General features: G+C 35.7%; 1 protein-coding gene across 4 annotated transcripts in view; it reads right to left on the bottom strand.

Moving 5' to 3' along the window:
- LOC114349416 (hypoxia-inducible factor 1-alpha) overlaps positions 1-14,773 on the bottom strand; it is a 356,521-nt gene that overhangs the window by 204,114 nt on the left and 137,634 nt on the right. For all 4 annotated transcript variants that reach the window (XM_028299786.2, XM_028299789.2, XM_028299787.2 and 1 more), the window contains exons 3-4: positions 5,613-5,764; positions 1,762-1,944 (exon numbers count right to left, since the gene is read on the bottom strand). In XM_028299786.2, the coding sequence (XP_028155587.1) occupies positions 1,762-1,944; positions 5,613-5,764 (335 nt within the window). The remainder of the gene's footprint in view (positions 1-1,761; positions 1,945-5,612; positions 5,765-14,773) is intronic.

Below are 14,773 nucleotides of genomic sequence, written 5' to 3'. Positions count from 1 at the left end.
TTTTCTTATCATATATATTCCATGTCCTCCCTCTCTTGTGCAAAAATGGCTTGGCCATCGGTGAAAAGTAGTGAATATAATATTCTCTTATACTATTGGCGGTGTGCAAGGAGGGGTGTACTTGGAGGGGATATGAGAAACGATCGTGCGTAAATATCGGAGAAATCTTGAAACTTTCTGAAATAATTCATATTGTCAATTGGAATTGTCAAATTGACGTATATTTCATATCTAACGTCATTGAAGAAGAAAAATTATATGTTGCTCCACAATATTGATATGATACGCAAATATTATATAAAATTAAATTTAATTAATTGTATTTTGCTTGCAGTACTGCATTAATAATTAATTTTATTTACTACATACAATTGTTTAGGTACTTTGTAATAACATAACCTCAGTCTTAGTTTTTCTTCTTATAACTTTTTTGGGCTGTGGCCTAATTATTATCCAGCAACAAGGACTGACGTAATTGGCCAATACAATTAAAAGTGCGAATAAAGTTGCTGAGCGTAGAAACCAGGTGTCGCTTTTCCGAACTTGCACGGTCCCAATACTGGTGCTCATCGTTTCACGTTTTCTATACCATATTTTCCAACCCTGGTCGATTTATATATTAAAAAGTGTAGGTGACAGATCATATCCCTGTTTGAGGCCTTTTGTTGTGATGATTGTTTTGGTTATTTCATTTCCTTTCAAGCCATGAAAGCACTCCATGGAGTGATACAGAACAACCTAACAGGTACACCTGAATAGGTAGACCAGTCCTGTGTACCTGATAGTGTGTGGCGGATCAGTTAGCCTGAGAGGCTAGTTATTCCCGCCACAGACCATGAGGTCCACCGGAAAGGTCTACCTGTTCAGGTGTACCTGTCAGATGTACCTGATAGCGAGTGTCCGGCCTAACTAACGAAAAAAAAAGGATTTTTTAGAGCACAATGCTGAATACTAAATATTACCCTATATGGTGCGGAAGTATAATAATAACAATAAGAAATGAAATACAAAAAGTTGATTGGTTTTTATGAGATGTCTACTAATCACCAGAGAAAATAGAATAAGAACAGAGGAAATATGGAACAGAATGGAAGTGAAATGCTCAATTATAAAAAAGTGAAAACTAGAGCCCTGCAGTGGTACGGACATGTACAAAAAATGCCAGAGCAGAAGTGGCTGAAAAGAATATTGCAATGGGACCTGCCAGGAAGAAGATGGAGAGGAAGAGCTGTTATATGATGGAAAACTTAAATAGGAAATGCTATGATAGATATAGTCCTCAGAGAAAGTGACCGAGAGAATAGTGCTGTGGAGGACGAATACGGCGAACTCATAATGGGAATAGAAGAAGATATTTTTTACATACACTTACACTTCAAGACAGATACACTTTTAAGATTCGGTGGCGCTTGAGAATTCAATGTGCCGTATACGACATGAAATGAACCTCGTAGAAGAATCAACATCTGATTCTGAATCTGAAAGATCGAGAAGGTGTAGATCTATAGGCCTATCACAAAAAAATAGCTCACACAAAGAAAAAGGGAAAATTCAATCAAGGCATGATCTAACTTTATATCTTGTGATCTTTCGGTAAGGAATCTAAAAGAAAAAAACGCTTGATTTATGGAAAATATGAAGGCAGTATACTCAAAGTTACATAAGGTAGCGCCAAAATACCTATTTTTTATATTTTTTTTAGGATATTCAAGTACATTTTTTGCCATCCTTATTTTTAATTAGATTCCTACCACTACTTACTTTATAGACGGCTGACTTTAATGTTACAGATCTTCCTTTATTAGTGAGAGTACATTTCATTCTAATGAAAAGCGATTTTTTTGGATTTTCGTCTTCACTTGTCTTCCCGGACAATATTTCTTTTATTTCTTCGTGATCACATGGATGACTATATTCGAATATATTTTGGCCCATCAAATCAATCTAAAAAAATTAAAACACATATAATAAAATCAGTATATATCTAAATAAAAATATATATCTAAATATATACACCATTACGGTGAGTTAGAAAACTTATTCAGGTCCAGTGGATTTTTAATTTTTAGTCTGTGAGTTTGTTGACTGTTATCAAGCAATTTTATTGCCAGGGCATTGGCGCATTTGGATGGTTTTCTAGGCGTTTTATGTACCAAACACTGCACTGAACTATCACTTCACTGATCGTAGGTATTTCTAGATCAAAATAAATGTCTTTGTTTGATATGAATCATGGGACGTCTGTTGTAGAGCGTAAAGATTGTAATCTTTCGATTATGGATAGGTTGGATTTTGCTGCTGTACCCCATAGCTGGATTCCATAGATCCAGACCGGTTTGAGTATTGTATTGTATACCAACAGTTTGTTACGTATATACAACTTCGATGTTCTGACCAGTATTCAATAATGTTTACGAAATTTTAAGTTTAACTGTTGGCACTTTTTCCATATATGGGTTCTCCATGTCAAAGTTTTGTCTTTATTAGGCGATATTTTGCGACATTTTGTAAATATATGTTGTGAATTTGATTCATTGATCATTATGCGCCATTTGTTTGTTCACTTTTCAATGTCCCTAATATGCCTTTCTTCTTAACGTTCTTAAAAGAATGTTCAGAACATCGAACAATATCTGAGCCATCTACTAAAGATATTTCTAAACATCATCCACAACCGAGTTTATCAAAAGTTGGAGTCAGATATTAGTAATACACAGATGGGGTTCAGAAAAGGACTAGGTACTCGAGAAGCTCTCTTTGGTTTGAATGTTCTTACACAAAGATGCCTAGACGTTAATCAAGAAGTACATGCATGTTTTATCGATTCTGAAAAAGCGTTTGACAGACTACGTCACGATAGGCTACGAGACATTCTTGAAAGAAAAGACATAGATAATAAAGATCTGCGAATAATTCTCAACTTATATTGGAATCAGAAAGCTAACATCAAAATAGAAAACGAGATATCAAAAGCAATAGAAATACGTAGAGGAGTAAGACAGGGATGCATTTTGTCACCACTGCTATTTAATGTATATAGTGAAAGCATCTGCCAGGAAGCCCTTTTGCAAACAAATGAAGGAATCGTAATCAAGAGAGAGGTTGTAAATAATATTCGATACGCGGACGACACTGTACTAGTTGCAAGAACAGTAGAAGATTTACAACGATTACTTACAAACATAAATATTGCTTGCAACAATTATGGCATAAACATTAATATCAAAAAAAAACCAAGTATATAGTCTTCAGTAAAATCATGACACAACCAGCACATATTAGTATAAACGGCATTCAAATTGAAAAAGTATCAAGTTACAAATACTTGGGAACTTTAATAAATGAAACTGGAGACCAAAACAATGAAATAAAAAGACGTATCGAAATTGCCAGGGCCACCTTCATAAAGATGAGAAAATTCTTCTGCAACAGAGATATAAGCATCCCTCTACGCTTAAGAATGCTAAGAGGATACGTATTTAACACGCTATTATACGGTGTAGAGGCATGGACTCTCAAACAGAACAACATACAAAATATTGAAAGTTTTTAGATGTGGTGCTACCGTCGAATGCTGAAGATAAGTTGGGTTGAAAGAATCACAAATCTTGAAATAATACGAAGGATAGGAAGAGACCCAGAAATTTTGTTAACGACAAAACGAAGAAAACTCGAGTATTTGGGTCACCTGATGAGAGGTCATAAATACGCATTACTTCAAAATATAATGCAAGGAAAAATAGAAAGAAAACGGAATCCAGGCCGTAGAAGAATGTCATGGTTGCGGAATTTGAGAGAGTGGTTTGGCTGCACCACTAATGAACTTTTTAGGTCAGCTGTAAACAAGGTCAGGGTAGCCTTGATGATTTCCAATCTCCGATAGGAGTGGCACAAGAAGAAGAAGAATATGCCTTTGAAGAGATTCGGTAGCTGTTACAGGATTTTTACGTGTCGTCTGCGAATGTTGTAGTCGTTACATTTATATTTGTTGGTATGTCAAATATAGGTTATTATATTTTATGTGTAAATATCAAATATAATATAGGACCCAGAATACTACCTTGAGGGACTCCAGGTCGTATAGGGTAAATTTTTGATGTATCTGCTTCATACTTGACCCGGTAGTACCTATCTTCCTTCTAAATATGATTTCAGTACAGTAAACAATAGGTTTGTTCTAGCATCAGTTTCAAACGGTTTGAAACCATCAGCAAGTAGTGGACCAGCGCGAGTAGAGGGGATAGCACTGGTGACTGTATTATGTTCTCTCACTGACCAACTGTTTGCTGACGGTTTCTGACTAGTTTGACTGTTTGCTAGAACAAACCTATTGACTGCGGAACGTAAACATGTTGCATAACATAACGAAATGTTTAGTAATACGGTTATATTTGATTAAAGTGAATTTAGGGGACAAATAGGCAGAAACGTATTAGAGAGTCGCGGACACGACTCGACTAGTCTAGCTCAGATTCTTTACGTTGTTTTTAATCTTCATGAACGCATTTGGACGTCGCGGACTCGACGAGGACTTGATTCAATTTTTAATGAGAATCTCAAGTCTTCCACTGTCTTGTTCGCGACGAATCGCGTCCGCGACTCTCTAACGCGTTTCTGCCTATAGGGTACCGAAAGGGTCCATTTATCATTCAATTTTGGTGAGAATAACAATGTTTAGTCTTTTTTCAGCAAGTTGTTGTGTGATATTTTATGACACATCGATAGTTGCTATCTGTGTATTATACCTCTTTCCCACGGTCTGCGAACATCTGTGACAGTCTGTGTAGTGTTTGATTTCGCCATTTAGCTCACTTCTTTTTTAAACTCTTTAAGTACTATCCTTTCATTGATACTTTATACGGTTCCATGTATCGTATATAGCGTTCCTGTTCTTATGCTCTGGCGCTCTCGAATTCCATAAAATTGGTTCATTTTGATATAGATTTAAAAAATAAAAAATAAGTTCGTTCGTTCATTCCATGTTTTTAGCAAAAAACTCCTATAAACAACTGCAACAAACTTTAGCAACACCACAGACAGCTATACATACATACCGCACCTTTGATCTTACGCTGGCTTCCCACGATCCGCAATATCGCGGACCAGCTCACACCGACGCACTGTGGGAAGAGCTCTGTCTGTGGTGCGTTGGCGTCCGTGGTAGTCGGCTGTGCGTGATGATCCGTAGAATCTCAGACCGTGAGAAGGAGGTATTACGACTCTCGATTGATACCACCCACCAACACATACGTGTCTGTGGTACCACGGACGAGACTCTTCCCACGGTGCGTCGGTGCGAGCTGGTCCGCGTCCGTCCGCGATATTGCGGATCGTGGGAAGCCAGCGTTATGTTTTAATTGGGAAGGATGAAATGTATAACCGGAATATCTAATCGAAAATTGCTAAGCGCCATGCTGTCTCTATTGCGAAGTTAAACTGAATCTTTAATTCGTGAGTGGTGCCAGCGGTGGAGACAAAATCCTATTTTTGTCTAAGTTGCATTATTAGAAAATTACACATAATCTACCACTTTTGATATTTTTAAACAAAAACATGTGCATACACTTTGTATCCACTCCAAATGTTATGTGTCACATTAAATGCATAAATACCTGATTAATTCCAAGATATTCGTGTACGTTATCTGATAAATAGACGAAATCTCCTTCATCAGATAAAATCATCACATATCCATCTAGACTCTTCAGAAACGCCATGCTGTCTTCCTGACTTTTAGTTTCGTTCGATGTTATAAAGTCGGGAACTGTAAAATACGAAATACAAAGATTAGAAAAGACAAGTATAAACTAAATCGGGATAGTTGCCGTGAGTTGGCTATAGAACATTAAAAAACTTCATCAAAGGAAAAAACTTCTGTTGTAATTATTGGTATAAGTATTTAATTCAAAATTATATGTATTAAAAATCCAAAGGGATTACAATAGTTGTTCAGAACAAACGTTTTCGGACTTACCAGTCCATCTTCAGTGAACTTTGAAGTACTTGCGCTAATAACGGCAAAACCAAACAGTAATTGGGTTTAAATTGAAGATTAAATTAAATGACGTAAACTCGATGAAAATGGATAACTATAACTATCCGGGAGCAGTATGCGTCCCTGCTCGAAATAGTTACATCTGTCTTGGACTGCAAAAATGCCAACTGCAAGAAGAAGCTGGAGAGAAGGCTTATCTTCAAGAAGACATTTGATAAAAAAGCAGTATCCAAATATGTTTCAACAGTTTATCATCCGAATCCTCTTGTGAATCATAAATCATAAAAAATCCAAGGGATTTCAAAATGTAACCCTATAATTCAAGTTGTGCTGTTAAAGCTGGACTGAAAGAGACCAATGAAATGTTCAATGATCAATGTGTTCATAAATAAATAACTAAGGAAGATTCTTAACATTTACTGGCAAACCGCATATCAAACCAAGAGTTATGGACAAGAACTAACCAGGAACCTATATCTAAGGCAATATGCAAAAGGAAATGGAGTTGGATGAGGAGACCTGACACGGACAGCGAATCAAGTCCTAGAATATACACCACATGAAAAGAAAAGACCAGGGAGACCCGTAGAAACGTGGAAAAGAAGTGTCGAGAAAGAAATTAATCTTATTGGGAAAACCTGGAAAAACCTGGACTATATGGGACAGAGTTAAAAGTACAGATATACGACGGAGATGCAAGGTGGAAAACATTAATAACTGGGTAAGAAACAGAAGAATAGAATGGAATGACCACATAAGCCGAATGACAACAAATAGAGTAATAAGGACGGTGAGAGACGGTTCCCCAATAGGAAAATGATCAGTGGGAAGACCACGAAAACGATGGAACGACAACTTACTAGAGGCACATTAAAGGAACAAGTAACTACCATTGGAGCAACCGGGGCAGTGCCCCGGGGCCCCCGGCCAAGAGGGGCCCCGCAGGGGCCCTCGTTTGGTCGGCCGTGCATAGATTTTAACGAGGAAAATAAAAATATGTATTTTAGAAGCCGATCCCAACGAAATAGTTTCAAATGACACAATTTTAAAAAGACCTTACAGATGCACCCTAGACCTCAACATAAAGTTGAGGGGGCTAAGCTGGGGCCCCCGAGACCATAACATACAAATTTAAATTATTACCTAGGAAGTTAGTTATTTTGGCGTAATAAAACCTAAAATGCCATTGGAAGTAGGGGTCGACAAGATAAGAATTCTTGTCTCGACAACAACTTCTTGTCTTGTCTTGAGAAAAAATCAAGACATTTAAAAAAATCTTGTCTTGACGTTTTCTTGACATTTTATATCTTGTTTTGACTCAAGAAATTTCAAGATCTTGAAATTTCTTGATTCCCGGCGACCTTTTTATTGCGTTGCGTGCTAACACGGCCACTGGGAGGAGTCCCGATCGAAAATCTAAATAAATGCAAAATATTAGATAAAGATTGGGTTCTGATCAGTAAATTTTGTCAGTATTTGAGAAGCTTTAAAACACTTTCTTCAATACTCGAAGGGGAAAATATTGCACACTCCCATTGGTGGTAATTGGAGTAAACTTACTTTTAGACAAACTGGAAATATTGGGCTCATTAACTTGATAATTAAATTGATAGAGACACTACCGACGAGTAATTAATTTACTTCATTCAAGCTGCGAGAGATAAAATACTGAAACACTATAACAAAACTAATTGGATATACTGTATAGTTCTTATTTTGGATCCTCCGCAAAAAGTAGAGGCATTTTCCTCTGCATCTTGGAGAAAGCTTCTACAATTAGAGACAGTACAAAAATTTGAAGAAATATTTAAAGCTTACTATTTTAATAAATCCCAGAATGATCTACAGAATCCAATACCAGAGCCAGCACTTAATCTGAGTAAAGAAGATAACGAATTTGATTTAGATATTACTTACCTATTTAAGAACGCTGACAATGATAACTTACAAAGTTGGAAGTATGAAATTGAAAAATACACAAATGAGCCTAGGTCAGAATATACTGGTCTGAGAATATACTTGATTGGTGGAGAAGACATCATTATCGAAAATCGCCAAGGATTTTCTCGGAACGCCAGCAACATCTGTACCTGCGGAAATGCTATTTTCAAGAGCAGCTTTAACAATAACAAAGCCAAGAAATCTGCTCCTTGGTGCCAAGGTGTTGATTCCATGAGAAGTATTATCTGCTTTAATTCATGGCTTGTCAATTCCGATTTAAAAATGTGCTAAATTTGTTATTTAAAATAAAATCTAGTTTTCAATTTTAGTTTCAACAAGATTAGGTAAGGATCATTAATTATTATTTTTAATTTACATTTTTGTAAATCGTTTTAGCAAAAAAAGTGTTCAATAAATTAAAATATGTTATGTTAAAATAATGTTATGTTAAAATAATGTTATCTTTTTCACAAATAAATACGTTTTATAGTTTTCATTATTAGTCAAGATATTTCAAGATTTTTTGTTTTCTTGACAAGAAATCTTGGTATTGATATAAAAATTCTTGTCTTGTCTTGAAATCTGAAATTACTTCTTGTCTTGATCTTGTCTTGAAATCAAGACAAGATCTTGAAATTTTCAAGAAGTTGGCGACCCCTAATTGGAAGTGGAGGCCCGGGCTAAGCCGGGGCCCCGAGACCTTTCGTAAAGATATAAATTATTGTTACTGGGAAAATTAGTCATTTTGGCGAAATAAAAACTAAAATGCAACCGGAATATGGGCCCCCGTCCCAGCTATATTGTCTTAACCGATTTACCCCAGGCCACATATTGGTACGTGAAAGGAACCATATTGTAGCCGAACAATGTACTTGCATAAAACAGATAAGATGGTACTTGCAAAACTATTTAACTTAAAATAAGGTGATTTCAAAAATTTTTGTGTTGGTCAACTAAAATAGCAATATGTCGGTACCTACAAGAAACTTCAGTCATGAAATGCATTAAAATGAGTTTTCAAAGGGTTAAATATCAAGCATTTTTCCGGACCCTCCCCCCATTCCGCTGGGGTATAAACCCCAGACCCCACGGTAGGAGCCCCCAGACAGGGCCGCCGCTACCATGTGTGCAAAGTGTGCATCGCACACGGGCGGCCGATTATAGGGGCGGCCAAAAGCAGGTCAATGATGATAATACTTTTTTTAAAACGAAAATAAATTAAAAAAATTAAATACCTAGTAAAGATTCAGAAAATTCTATAAACTCTAATATTCCACACAATCTAAACAAAAATGCCAGAAAATCTTATTTATTATATGAACTGCCTTTTTGCAGCTGTAGTCATAAAGTAGTTCCGGGAATGCTTTTTAATTCGTGGCTGGCGGCCTTCGGACTTTAAGATATTTTTATCTACGTGGTCCATATGCGATTTTACGCATAATTAACAAGTAAAAAATTAAAAACAACGGCCTACATTGAAGTTAGACCCGATTTCTCTTCAGAATATTGAAAATGAATGCTTAAACTTCAATTTAACTATTTGGCAACCTAAAAAATACTAATTTAAATATGCATTTTTACTGATACTTTATTATAACTCGAAAACTATAAATTTTTACAAGATTCTTGTTTAGAATGACACAAAAAAACCTAAAAAAATATTTTTGGGAGCAAAAAAGACGATCTTCTGTATTTGTTTAAAAAAATTGTTTGAACAATTTCTGCCCAAAAAATCCGCCCGGCACCCTTCAGATTTGTTTAAAAGGGAAATTTTTGAATAGGAATCCGCAAAGAAACCGAATCAGAAATTTCTTCAGACGGAAGCGGTCTCACCACATGGACTAAGAGCTTATCCACATAAGGGCGGTTTGCAAACGTCGACGTCGAGGTTTACCTGAAAAACCCAATTGCCGCGATTGAAGTTAACATAGAAACAAATGCAACCGCTCAACATCGTACACATGCAACCGCGAGTTTTACGCGATGTACCAGCGTTTAAACTGGTAAATCGCGGCATAAACTCCTGCATTTGTACGAGGCCTTAGATAATATCTGTTATATAGAATATGTAAATTTTACAAATTATTAGTGTTATGTATCTCCTGCACATTTCTTTAAATACTAGTACCTATGTTGAAGCGACTAAAGTGTTGGAAGGGGGGCGGCAACTATTAAGTTGCACACGGGCGGCCAACACTTTAGCGGCGGCCCTGTCCCCAGATCACGTTTGCCCCGGGGCCCCCAACCTCATAGTTACGGCCCTGAAGCAGAGTCATGACTATACAAAAGAAGAAGAAGAAGAAGGGAAAACCTGGACAGAAATAAAGCTCAGTGCAAAGGATAGGAGAGAATGGTGGCAGACAGTTGACGCCCTATGTTAGAATTTATCAATATTTGCTTTCCAATGTGGCTGGTACATGACATATTTGTTAAATCTGTCATGGTATTTCAAAAATGGATGACTTTCTGACCAATTGTAATAGCGTCAATATTAATAATTAACCACATTATGTACTCGTTTTTGGTTCTATTACTCAATTCAGAATGCAGTCTCATAATTTATGTTGGACAAATTAAGTACATCAATTCATTACGCAGTGAAGTTTAATGTAGGTCAGTGTCTAGGCAATTTGAAACCCACTGTGTCTCTATTAAATATGTACGTACATCAATACCACATGAAAACTATTATTGTTCAAATACAAAAGAACTATAGAATTGTGTAGAATACTACTTAAGGATATTGAAAATTATAAAAACTACTACAATTATTGTATTTTAAAAAGAGATAACGAGATAACGGCAGTTTTGTTTTAATTTGATTCAGAGTTGGACCACCATCTCCAGATAGCTATTTCTGCATCCCATGCGTCCTCGGTGGAGCTATGCAGTCACAACCCTGAAACAAACATCAACAACCCTGCCTATTTAAGGCGAACCATCGCGATGCAATGATTCCACCTTTTGAGACGCAATCTAGCGACATCTCTCAATACGAGGAAAACAACGAAAAGCCCCAGATACAAAGTTTACTACTTTTTAAACAATTAGAATAATTGAAATTAAAAATATAATAAAAAATATTTTAAATCTAAGACTTTTCGCTAATAAACTGCTTTCTGGCTGCATCCTGTATCTCAGGTTTTTACAATATATAAACACAGAGACGACGAAAATAGGAGAAGGCAAATAGACGACACTGGCCACGCATTTATCTTCCCTTCGTCAAGGAAAAGGACCGAAAGACAGTTTATAATACTCAATTCTGAGTAAAGATGAAAAAGAGATAACGGCAGTTTTGTTTTAATTTGATTCAGAGTTGGACCACCATCTCCAGATAGCTATTTCTGCATCCCATTAGTCCTCGGTGGAGCTATGCAGTCACAACCCTTTTCCTTGACGAAGGGAAGGTAAATGCGTCGCCAAAGTGATCTCTATTTGCCTTCTCCTATTTTCGTCGTCTCTGTGTTTATATATTGTAAAAACCTGAGATACAGGATGCAGCTAGAAAGCAGTTTATTAGCGAAAAGTCTTAGATTTAAAATATTTTTTATTATATTTTTAATTTCAATTATTCTAATTGTTTAAAAAGTAGTAAACTTTGTATCTGGGGCTTTTCGTTGTTTTCCTCGTATTGAGAGATGTTCGCCTTAAATAGGCAGGGTTGTTGATGTTTGTTTCAGGGTTGTGACTGCATAGCTCCACCGAGGACGAATGGGATGCAGAAATAGCTATCTGGAGATGGTGGTCCAACTCTGAATCAAATTAAAACAAAACTGCCGTTATCTCTTTTTCATCTTTACTCAGAATTGAGTATTATAAACTGTCTTTCGGTCCTTTTCCTTGACGAAGGGAAGATAAATGCGTGGCCAACGTGTCCTCTATTTGCCTTCTCCTATTTTCGTCGTCTCTGTGTTTATATATTGTATTTTAAGTTTATTTAGGGTAATAGGTCTTGGGCTCACACTTAAAAAAACCTTTTTTATTCAGTTATTCATGTTGGATAACAATACGGAAAATTTTCAGGAGGGGGCGTGTCGTAAATATAGAGGTTTCTAAACTTTGGTGATTAATGGAGTAATGATACTCTGGAGTACCTACTCTTAAAAATTTGTCTGACAATATTACCAGTTAACTGTAAATATTTTTATCAAATAACCCTGCAAATATCGGCCGTGAGGGTATAAATTGCCCCGTGCGCCCCCCTATGGGGACGCACTATGGAGTCATAAATAATTATTTGTTTTGCAGGATTGTTTGATGAAAATACTTACAATCTACTGGTAATATTGTCTGACAAATTTTTAAGGGTAGTCCAGTTGTCGGACGCACAAGAGTTTATTTAGAAACCACTATATTTGCGAAACGTTCCCAGTTCCCCTCCTGAAATATTTCCGTATTAGAAAAGTTATCTGACTCGACATGAATAACTGAATAAAAAAAGTCATGGAAGGAGGTAATAAATTTTTTTAAGTGTGGGCCCAAGGTCTAATATTTCTCAAATCAGACATTTTTTCTTTATCTTCTTTATGTGCCGTCTTCTACCGAAGGTTGGCGACCATCAAACGATAGGTTTCTCTGTTTTGTGCCGCATGTATTATGTTCGCAGCTTCTGGTATTTGAAACCATTCTCTCAAGTTTCTCAGCCAGGATTTCTTCTTCCTGCCCAAACCTCTTCTACCTTCAATCTTGCCTTCGACGATAAGCTGTAGCAGACTGTACTTATCATTACGGAACACATGGCCCAGGTATGACGCTTTCCTCCTTTTAACAGTTGTTAACAATTCCAACTCTTTACCCATTCGTCTCAATACCTCTGTGTTGGTCACTCTGTCTGTCCAAGGAATTCTCAGTATGCGTCGATACAGTCACATTTCTAGAGCCGCTAACTTCTTTATAGTTGCTGCTGTTAACGTCCACCCTTATACTCCGTAAAGTAGAGTAGAGAGTACGTAGCATTTCGTGGCGCGCCATCGGAGGTTAACGCTTAGGTTGCGGTTGCTTAAGAGCTTTCTCATTTTTATGAATTTGGATCTTGCTATTTCAATTCGGATCCTAATCTCTACGTCTGTACGTCTGGGTCCCACTTATCATTTACTGTTTTTTCTTTATATATTTTGTAATGTCAATCAGAATTCTGAAATTATTCTACTTTACGGCGAAATTTAACTATTTAATTAAAAAATACTTTGATACAAACGGAACTATTATAGATAAACATGTTGAAATACAAAATTTAGTTCACTATTCCCACTAAAAGGTAAAAACTAGGTAAACAGCGTATTATCTGTCCTTGGCAACCGGAATCATAAGTGACTAATAACTCACTAATCAGGAGTTTTGAAACCAGGAGATATTTAGAAGACCATTATACTATGCCTTTAAAAATATAATTATTATACCGGGTGTCCACTTATATTTTCCCCCATTTTAACTGCCTATAACTTCTAAACGGCTTAAGATAGAAATATGCGGTTTTCGCTAAAATGTTTTATTTTAGTAAAAGTTTTGTCTGAATGGGTTGAATTTTTTATATCGCTTTCAAATACAAAAATAAAAATGGCGGATTTTTGAAAAAAACGTTGTTGACTTTTTTTTAATGGAACACCCAGTATATTTTTTTGTAAATTGAAAGAAAGGTCATTCACCTATCCAGCGATATAAAGTTTTTCAAAATCGGTTGTCAAATCACTGAGTAATTAATTTTTAAAAGGAGAGGTGCAACGTGGATATCACATACCTAAATAACATAACTAAGCGAATTGATGTGATTTCCACATTGCATCTCTCATTTTAAAAATTAATTCCTCAGTTATTTGACAACCGATTTAAAAAAAAATAATATCGTTGGATAGGTAAAAGACCGTTTTTTCAAGTTTTTAGGTAAATGGCCATTTTTTTTATATCGCTTTTAAATAAAAAATGGCGGATTTTTGAAATAAAAAACGTTGTTGACTTTTTTTATTGAAACACCCAGTATATTTTTTTGCAGCTTAAAAAAAAACGGTCATTTACCTATCCAGCGATATAAAATTTTTTAAAATCGGTTGTCAAATCACTGAGTAATTAATTTTTAAAATGAGATGTGCAACGTGGATACCACATACCTAAATAACATAACTAAGCAAAATTATATTATGTTGCGATTTCCACATTGCATCTCTCATTTTAAAAATTATTTGCTCAGTTATTTGACAACCGATTTTAAAAATTTTTATATCGCTGGATAGGTAAATGACCGTTTTTTTAAGCTGCAAAAAAATATACTGGGTGTTTCAATAAAAAAAGTCAACAACGTTTTTTATTTCAAAAATCCGCCATTTTTTATTTAAAAGCGATATAAAAAAAATGGCCATTTACCTAAAAACTTGAAAAAACGGTCATTTACCTATCCAACGATATTATTTTTTTTTAAAATCGGTTGTCAAATAACTGAGGAATTAATTTTTAAAATGAGAGATGCAATGTGGAAATCACATCAATTCGCTTAGTTATGTTATTTAGGTATGTGATATCCACGTTGCACCTCTCCTTTTAAAAATTAATTACTCAGTGATTTGACAACCGATTTTGAAAAACTTTATATTGCTGGATAGGTGAATGACCTTTCTTTCAATTTACAAAAAAATATACTGGGTGTTCCATTCAAAAAAAGTCAACAACGTTTTTTTCAAAAATCCGCCTTTTTTCTTTTCGTATTTGAAAGCGATATAAAAAATTCAACCCATTCAGACAAAACTTTTACTAAAATAAAACATTTCAGCGAAAACGGCATATTTCTATCTTGAGCCGTTTAGAAGTTCTACTCAGTTAAAATGGGGGAAAATATAAGTGGAC

Source organism: Diabrotica virgifera, chromosome 1, assembly GCF_917563875.1.
Source record: "Diabrotica virgifera virgifera chromosome 1, PGI_DIABVI_V3a".
NCBI lineage: Eukaryota > Metazoa > Arthropoda > Insecta > Coleoptera > Chrysomelidae > Diabrotica > Diabrotica virgifera.
Note: the sequence above shows the minus strand (reverse complement) of the source record. Positions and strands in the feature narration are given on the sequence as shown.